We start from the raw sequence: 9,347 nt of genomic DNA on the forward strand, positions 1-9,347 counted from the left end.
TTCCATCCCAGGAACTAGTCTACTGAACATTCATTGTAATGTCTCCTTGGCAAGTATGTCCTTCCTTTAAAATGGAAACTAAAACTGTACACCATACAGCGAAGCCAATATTCACAACCAATACTGTTGCCAAAGCCTTATACAAGTCAAAAAAGACTTCTTTGTTCCTGTACTCTAGGCCTCCTGCAATAAAAGGCCACATGTCATTTGTCATCGTAAGTGCTTAAAAGTTTCATGCCTTTTCCAAAACAAATTCTGCTTTTCATACTGTAGATACTCAAGTAATAGTCGATCTCAATAAAAGTCAACTCCCTATTTTGGCCAAAAAAAATCTGGAATTTTCCATATATCTTGTGTGAATGTTGACCCTAGTTCGTCACAAATAACCATTATGAGTTAGTGACCTAGTCGTTCTGCTCTCCTCTGGGTTTTCAGAACAACCACAAATTAGATTCCCTGAGGTATGGAAACAGGCCCTTTGGCCCAACAAATCCACACCGACCCTCCGAAGAGTAACCCACCCTTACCCTAAATTTACCCCTGATTAATGCACCTAACACTATGGGCAATTTAGCATGGCCAAGTTACCTAACCTGCACATTTTTGGATTGTGGGAGGAAACTGGAACACCCAGACGAAACCCACGCAGACACAGGGAGAATGTGCAAACTCCACACAGATGGTCGCCCGAGGCAGGAATCGAACCTGGGTCCCTGGTGCTGTGAGGCGGCAGTGCTAACCACTGAGGCACCGTGCCTTCCCCAATTTGTTGTGCCTTTTTTCTTTATTCATTTACAGATCAGTTGGGCTTCTGCTAATGGACCTTGACAGGATTTCCATGTGTTAAGTTATCTAAGGCGCTAGGGAAAGCCATCTGGGACCAAGATTTCACTCATGTAGAGGGTTGTGAATTTTGAAGAGCATGAATTTCAGCCACTCAAAAGTTATATCCATATAATAGTCAACACCATAAATTTAACCTTAAAAAGTAGTCAAAACAATTCAAATATACTTGAGGATATTAGGTATTCTTGTGGTCAGAGTGAGTATCCTCACACTTGCACTTGTTTGCTCAGTCATTTAACTTGTCTATATCTCTTTGCAGCTGCTCTCTGCCCTCTTTACGGCTTGAATTGCCGCCTAGCTTTGCATCAGTGACAATCCTTGAGTTCACTGCATTTCTGTCAAAATCATTAATTTAGTTTGTAAACAGATGAGGCCAAAACACTGGTCTTTGTAACACTCTAGCAGTTACTGACTGCCAACTTGAAATCCCCTTTTTATGCCTCTTCTTTGCTGCCTGTTTGATGACTAGTTCACTATCCGTGCTAGGAGAAAGAGAGAATTGCAGATGCTGGAGATCAGAGCTGAAATGTGTTCCTGAAGAGGGGCTCATGCCCGAAACGTCGATTCTCCTGCTCCTTGGATGCTGCCTGACCTGCTGCGCTTTTCCAGCAACACATTTTCAGCTCTATCCATGCTAATATATCAGCCCAACTCCTGAGTTATTATGTTTAACATTAACTTTTTTTGTGTTGGCCATGGTTCCGTTGGTAGCATATTCACTTCTGAATGGCAAGATTTTGGGCTTAAGTCCTGCTCCAGGGCCTGATCACAAGGACCAAGACACTGCAATGTAGTACTGAAGGAGCACTGTATTCCAAGGTCCCATCTTTCAGATGGGGTGTTGAACTGAGGCTCCATATTTTTGCACATGTTGATGTCAAAGATCCTATAGATCTTTTAAAGAAAAGCGCTATCCGGAGTCCTGGCCAATAATTATCCCTCAATCAACCTCACAAAAAATAAACCCAGATTATCTGGTCGTTATTATTGCTAACAGTTTGCCTCCAACAAAGTGTTTTTCCTGATATTGTAAATTCATGTTATTTCCCCTAAATTAGAAACTGGGCGCAGACATCATGGTATTGAAGAATCCAATTGCTATTATTATTTCCGCTATGTATAGCAAACCAGCTGACCAGCCAATTGATTCCCAACAATAGAATAGATTGCTAGGTATTGAGAGTGGACAGTGACAGGGAAGGCACTAAAGTCCAACTGGGTTGAAGTGGCATGTTTCCTTCCCTAAAGTATGTTTAAATAACTATGGGAAGCAATGTCCAAATTTTAACCTCCTTAAAATAGGATTGCTGCATTGTGGTATTCTATCTGAAATAGTAGCAGAAAACTCAGAATATATATCTCTTGAGAAAATAGTGCAAATGGTGCCATAATGACTCTGCCCTGTTAAACACCTCTCCAATTTTTTTTCAATTGACTTCAAATAAGGAAGGTACAGCCTTAGAGTAAAGGGAAGACCCTTTAGAATGGAGATGAGGAGAAACTTCTTTTGTCATTCTTAGGAATTCATTGCTACAGAAGGCTGTGGAAACCTGGTTGTTGAGTATGTTTAATACAGAGATAGGTTCCTGATTGTCTAAAGGGATTGAAGGTTACAGGAAGAAGGCAGGAGAATGGGGTTGAGAAATGTTTTGGCCATATATGAATGGCAGAGCGGACTCAATGGACCAAATGGCCTAATTTTTGCTTCCATGTCTTGTGGTCTTACGGCAAAAGCATGTTCAAGTAATTTACTACGTTTCATTGACGATACTATATTTCTTCAATCATGGAATGGAAGACTAATGAAATTATCCTTTTTCAGAATAAATGCCAGTCGGGGCCTGGTTTAAATTTGCTCATTCAATAATTCATAACAAGAACACATTTGTAAAAGATTTGAGAAGTGGCATTTAACTAAAACATAATTTTCTCCAATAATATTTTAAATTATTCTTGTCTCATTCGTACATATAATGCAAATTATATGGGATTTATGAATGCGGATTTTTCTTTATAATGTTTCACATGACTTGCCTTAGCTTTTCACAGAAATGGCTACTTCTGCTTCACATCTGCAAACATTTTCAACATCACAATCCGTTATTTTAGTCATAAGGTTTTTTTTTGGCTACCTCATAACATCTGGAACCTAACATGACCAACTTTCTCCTGCATCATATAGTCATACAACACAGAAGGAGGCCACTGACTGTGTACCTGTGCCAGATCTTTGAAAAAGCTATCCAGTTAAATTGGTGTCCTCTGCCTGTCTACCTTGCTGCCAAATCACATTTTGCTTCTGTTTAATCTATCAAAGCTTTTCATGATTTAACACTTCTCTTAATGCTCACTTAATGAAAAGCAATCCTAGCTACTCTCATTTCTCCACATAATTCAAGTGTGTTACAGTGGCTTCATTGCTAGGAAATAAGGAAGATGTAGTTTCATTAAAATATCTTTAAGGAATAAATACTTTCTAGATGCCATTAAATATCATCATCATCATCATCATATTGGAAGATGGACATGTTCACTCCCAAGTCTACTAGTTATTTCCTATTCTTTCTTGTCTAGGTTCGTATGGGGATATTTATCAAAGCAATGTGTTACAGCAAAGACAGTGTTCTCTGTCACAGGGAAACCTCACAGCAGACTGGCCTGTCGTTCAGGCCTCTTCCACGTCTTCTCTGGACAATGCAAAGCAGCCTGTGCGAAGAACTCATACTGCAGAAGGTGCTCCTGAGTACAGAGCCCATGCTCCTGTGAGCCGTGTTTGCAGTAGCCCTCAAGTGGCAGGAGGTAAGAAACATGTGCAGTTGAGCCTGGAATCCTTGTGCCTCAGACATGACCAGCGGTCCACGGGAAGCGCAGAAGAAATTCCTCAGAAAACCTCAGAAACCTCTTTCTTGCACAAGAAACCATGGCAGTTCCATTTTAGGCATGGGGACATCAACAGAAATGAGACTCGGCCCCCTCCTCCGTACACCGGTCCATCGAGACAAAGTGCTGTGACTTCTAGTAAAGCTGGTACACACCAAGAGCAAACTCTGTCAAGGCTTCAAAAGACTCAGCAAAGTTCTGTGGAACAACAGGCAGCATCATCCAAACAGTCAGCTTCCGAAACGGAGCAGCAGGATTCTGTTTCCTGTAATGAAGAGAATCGAACCTGGTCCAGGCAAACAGACAAACAGAACAATAAGAACAATTTAACAGAGGCTGACTGGGTGGAATGGCAGAGAGAACGATGGCAAATCTGGGAGCTGCTGTCTGCAGACAATGCAGATTCACTTCCAGAAACACTAGTATGATATTTTGAACTGCTCACAGCAGCCTTTGTTTAGATGTCATTTTAATTTTTTTAAAGAAACAAATCAAAATCATCCTATCATTTACACAAAACATATTTTTATATTTGTGCGATATTTTAACTTTCTTTTACTTTTCAGGGTGTAAAACAACACAGTCTTTAACATTCTTGTGCAAAGTCAGTGTGTCTGTCATCACCTAAAGCGTAGCATAGGACAATGCATTTGAATGTTGCTATATGCATAAAATATACATGAAAATATATATATATATATATATCTATCCTGTGTTGTAATTTCCATTTGATTTTGTATTTATACATATGTTTGGTTCATTTTATGTTTTGGAAGAGATTATGTTCAGAACTGCATTCAAAAAAAAACTATTTTGGACTGCTCATACATTGCACTTATCTTGTTGCTCTAATGACTAATTGTAGCCTCAACAGCTTTGTGTGTACCAACTGGTGTTTCTGCTATTGTCTTATAAGGAATCTGAATGTGTACATTACAAGACCTTCTTGCCACTGACTAAATGAAATAACCACTGCAGTATCAAGGTTTTAACTACTGTCAATGTTCTTTGTGGGCTATCACTTTATCTTCTTCAGCTACGTGTACCACTTGAGTACCAACCCACACTCCCTTGAATAAGTAACCTACTTAACTCTACTGCCAGTTACCATTTGCAGTGTCATTATTCACAGGGTTTTTAAAAATAACTCCCCTCCTTACCCTTTCTTAGAATGTGAAAAATAGGATTGAGATGAAAAGAGTATACAGCATCGCAATTGCCAAATGGCAGTGACAGTCCAGCTGTTAAGTCCTTGCTTGGTTGATCTCCGGCAGGTAGAAGTCAAATATTCTTGACTCGCAGGACAGCTGTGCATGCAGTTTAAAAAATGGGGAAATGACAGGTTACATGTTTTGAATGTATTCAAATGAAGGATATGCATAAAGTGTACCTTTTAAAACAAGACTGTAAAATACATTTTAAACAATTGTGCCAAAGTTATAAGTGACAAGTTCATACAATGCCATTTATTTTATTTTCAGAGGAAAAGAACATTTTATAAAATGATGTTTTAATTCGCTTAAACTCTGGGTTAGCAGTTGACCACAATCGTGTTCATGTTTAAAACGTTCTGCCAATTAAGGCAAGTATATTACATAGAGGCAGATGTGATCTAGCACAGTACATTGTCTTAAGCTGGTAAATAGCATAATCTTAAATCTTACATGTGCCATAAAGATCCAATTAAAGAGAATGTGATAAAGCAAAATTGATTTCTGAGTTTTTAATAGAGCAAGGAACACTCCAGGTTATGCAACTAAAGTTTAACTTGATGGTACAAAGTTAGGTGGTGGTGTTGCCAGTTTTATAGCCTGTTTCACGCTCCACTGAAAATCATGTGAAGTTCTTGAAATAATTAGAAACAAAAGTATTCAGTGTGAAACTACAGATGGGGCACCATGCATCAGCGTGATGTGAGGCCAAGAAGGTGACTACTTTGTATCGTTTTAGGATATGGTCACGATGAAAGGTCTTGTTTGAATCTATTCAGCTGAATTTCTGTCCCTCTCATGGACTTGAAATGACTATCATTGGAGCAACCTGCAACATTGTCAGTGACTGTTGTTTATCCTCTACATCCTCAGCCAGTTTGTTCACACAATGTGGGGCACTCCTCCTCATTGCTCCCATCTACAATGCCCATTTCTGTGGAAGAAACCTTTTGTGATTGCGATGCCACCTTATCCCGCTTCGTTATGTCACTGCCCCAATTCCTCCAAGAATGGGAGGAATTCTTCCACTTGTTCATCTTTGTTTTTATATGTATGTTACCGACCCTCCACTTTATCACCTCACACAATCTTACATCTACACTTGATGTGCTTAAAAATATTAGATATGTTGTTTGTACTTGAAGTTGATTAAGATACCAGGGCCAGATGAGATGCTAAGGAAAGTGAAGATGGAAATTGTGGAAGCACTGACTGCAGTTTTCTGATCTTTCTTGAACTCTGGTAGTCTGGAAGATTGGAGAATTGCAAATGTTAGACTCTTGGTAAGGACAATAAGCTCAGTAACTCTTATGCCAATTTAAATTTGGTGGGGGAGGAGAGGGGAATCTTCTGGAAACAATAATTCTGGGAAAAATTAATAATGGTTTAAGCAAGTGCAGATTAATAAAGGAAAGCCACCATGTTTCTTAAATTGCTGGCTTCTTTCAAAGAGGTAAGAAGATCGATAAGGATAATGTGATTGAAAGAACATTTGTGTAGTGCTTTATCACAAACTTGTGAGCAAAGAATGAAGTAAGTGGGACAATACCGACGTGGATAAGAACATTGGCTGTGACAGAAAGCAAAGAATAATGATTAATATTTATCTCAAGCAGGAGGAAGGTTTGTAATGATCCCAGGGATCCATGTTAGTATTTTTAGTCTTCTTAATTATTCATGACTGACCTTGACCATGTTATATAGGGCACAATTTTAAAATTTGCAGATGCTATGAAACATGGAGGTTTTCTGAGCCATGAGGAGGATAGTATAGATTGTCTAAAGTATGTCGGTGCGATGGTGGAATGAGCAGACTTGTGTCAGATGAAATTTAATGCAGATAAATCTGGAGTCCTTCACTTTGATATGAAGAACGTGAAGGGGTAATACAAAGTAAAGGGTACAATTCACAAAGGGATGCAGGAGCAGATGGACCTGGATGTAGATGACCATGGACCACTGAAGGTGGCAGGTCAAATTGAGAGAGTGGCTAGTGAAGTACACAATAGATTTTATTGATCAGGGCATGGAGTACAGGAAGTCATGTTAAACACATTCAAAACTATGATTTGGCCTCAACTGGAATTTAGGATTCCGTTCTGGGGTTCACACTTTTAATGGGATGTGAGGTACATCGGTGTGCAAAAAGGATTCAGGACATAGAATCAAGGATAAGGATCTTAGTTTTGGAGATAGATTGGATAAGGTATTTAGAATCATGTGAAGTCTGGATAGACTAGATAGTTAAAAAGTGACCCATGGTGGGAGAAGCAGTGATGAGGGCATAAATTTAAGGTAACTGGCCAAATAAAAACCATGATGACAGGAGAAATATTTTAATGCAATTATGGTTAAAATAAGAATGAAGATTTTAATCAAGACATTCCTAAACTGGGAGCCAGTGTAGGTTAGCAAGCGCAGTGGTGATGTGTAAATGTTGTGAATCAGCAAATACACAAAAGAACTTTGGATGAGCACAAGTTTTCAGAGGATGTACATAGGTTGGCCAAGCATGCAGTGGAATAGAGACAGAAATTTCTCAGAACTAAGGAAGGGTCCCTGGACCCAAAACATTTAACTCTGATTTTTCTCCACAGATGCTGCCAGCCCTGCTAAGCATTTACAGAAATTTCTGTTCTTGTTTATGATTTCCTGAATCTGCGCTTCTTTCGGTATTTGTTATGCATTGGAATAGTCTGGTTTAGAGGTAAAAAAGACATGATTGAGGAATTTTGCAACAAGTGAGGTGAATCATGACGGGTGAAGCTGGGAGGAGGGTAATATTCAAAGTTGGCAGTAGACAGTCTAGGTAATAGAGAAGTTACGGTTCAGAAGATCAGCTCAGTATTAACCAGGCCTTTCTTCATAGGTTAAAAATCACACCACACCAGGTTATAGTCCAACAGGTTTAATTGGAAGCACACTAGCTTTTGGAGCGACGCTCCTTCATCAGGTGATAGTGGAGGACTCGATCGTAACACAGAATTTATAGCAAAAATTTACAGTGTGATGTAACTGAAATTATACATTGAAAAGCTGATTGTTTGTTAAGCCTTTCATCTGTTAGAATACAGTGATAGTTTCACTTCTTTCATGAGTAAATCACAAAACCTTTTTTTTAAAGTTGCATTCTCGGGTTAGCTGTTAACAATGGTGATAGCTAGACAATATGTTGAAGGTGTTAGCCCCCTGTGTTCTCTGTCTACGCCATGATGCTTAGATTGATTCTAATCTAAAAAGTGAGATCACGGAGTTCTACATAAATTCATGCAGTTTTTGAGCAAAGTACAATGTAACTCTACAAGTACAAATTTACCCCAAAAAATATGTGTGCGCATGTGGGTCTTTTTCTGTGTGTGTGTGTGTCTGTCTGGGGTGGGGGTTGTGAGTGTGAGAAAGTGTGTGTGTGTGTGCATAGTGAGTGCAGAGTGTCTTAAGTCTGTGAGGGGGTGCGTGTGAGAGTGTGTGTGTCTATAAGGGTGTGTGTGGGTGTCTGTGTGCGTGTCTGTGTGTACCTGTGTCCGTATGTATGTGAGAGTGTGTGTGTAGTGCAATGATGGTCACCTGTAATGTGACATGAACCCAAGGTCCTGGTTGAGGCCCTCCCTATGGGTACCGAACTTAGCTATCAGCCTCTGCTCGACCACTTTTCTCTGCTGCCTGTCCCGAAGTCCACCTTGGAGGATGGTCACCCGAAGGTCCGTGGCTGAATGTCCTGGACCACTGAAGTGTTCCCAAACTGGGAGGGAACCCTCCTGTCTGTTGATTGTTGTGCAGTGCCCATTCACCCGTTGTCGTAGCCTTTGCTCAGTTTCCCCAATGTACCATGCCTCCGGGTATCTTTGCCTGCAGCGTATAAGATAGACAATTTCAGTTACATCACACTGTAAATTTTTGCTATAAATTCTGTGTTACGATCGAGCCCTCCACTATCACCTGATGAAGGAGCGACGCTCCGAAAGCTAGTGTGCTTCCAATTAAACCTGTTGGACTATAACCTGGTGTGGTGTGATTTTTAACTTTGTACACCCCAGTCCAACACCGGCATCTCCAAATCATTTCTTCAGAGGAGCATTCTCCATCTGCTTTGAAATTTTATCCAATACCCATTTTTAGCAGGTGGATATTTCTGACTGCAATTGATTGTAACCAGCTTATTGTAGCTATTAGGTTGTGTGATTCCATTCTTGTCAAGATATTGCACAAGTACAGAAGAGTGGGAATGGGACAAAGCACATGGATTAAAATGCGAACAGCATGCTGTCGAACAGAACTTTTTTTTAGCAATGCAGCACATAGGGTGAATGGGGTCAGTTAGCTTAGCTGGCTAGTTAGCTTGTTTGTGAAGCAACTTGCTGTCAACAGGGTGAGTTCAATTCCCACACCAGCTGACCTTACCACAAAAGACTC

The 9,347-nt window shown here is 40.0% G+C and overlaps 1 protein-coding gene across 4 annotated transcripts in view; it reads left to right on the top strand.

The window, feature by feature from the left end:
* LOC140485988 (rho GTPase-activating protein 6) overlaps nucleotides 1-5,424 on the top strand; it is a 546,880-nt gene extending 541,456 nt beyond the window's left edge. For all 4 annotated transcript variants that reach the window (XM_072584485.1, XM_072584486.1, XM_072584487.1 and 1 more), the window contains exon 13: nucleotides 3,421-5,424. In XM_072584485.1, the coding sequence (XP_072440586.1) occupies nucleotides 3,421-4,154 (734 nt within the window). In that variant the 3' untranslated portion in view covers nucleotides 4,155-5,424. The remainder of the gene's footprint in view (nucleotides 1-3,420) is intronic.
* Nucleotides 5,425-9,347: the final 3,923 nt, after the last annotated feature.

Source organism: Chiloscyllium punctatum, chromosome 15 (assembly GCF_047496795.1).
Source record: "Chiloscyllium punctatum isolate Juve2018m chromosome 15, sChiPun1.3, whole genome shotgun sequence".
NCBI classification, from domain to species: Eukaryota; Metazoa; Chordata; class Chondrichthyes; order Orectolobiformes; family Hemiscylliidae; genus Chiloscyllium; species Chiloscyllium punctatum.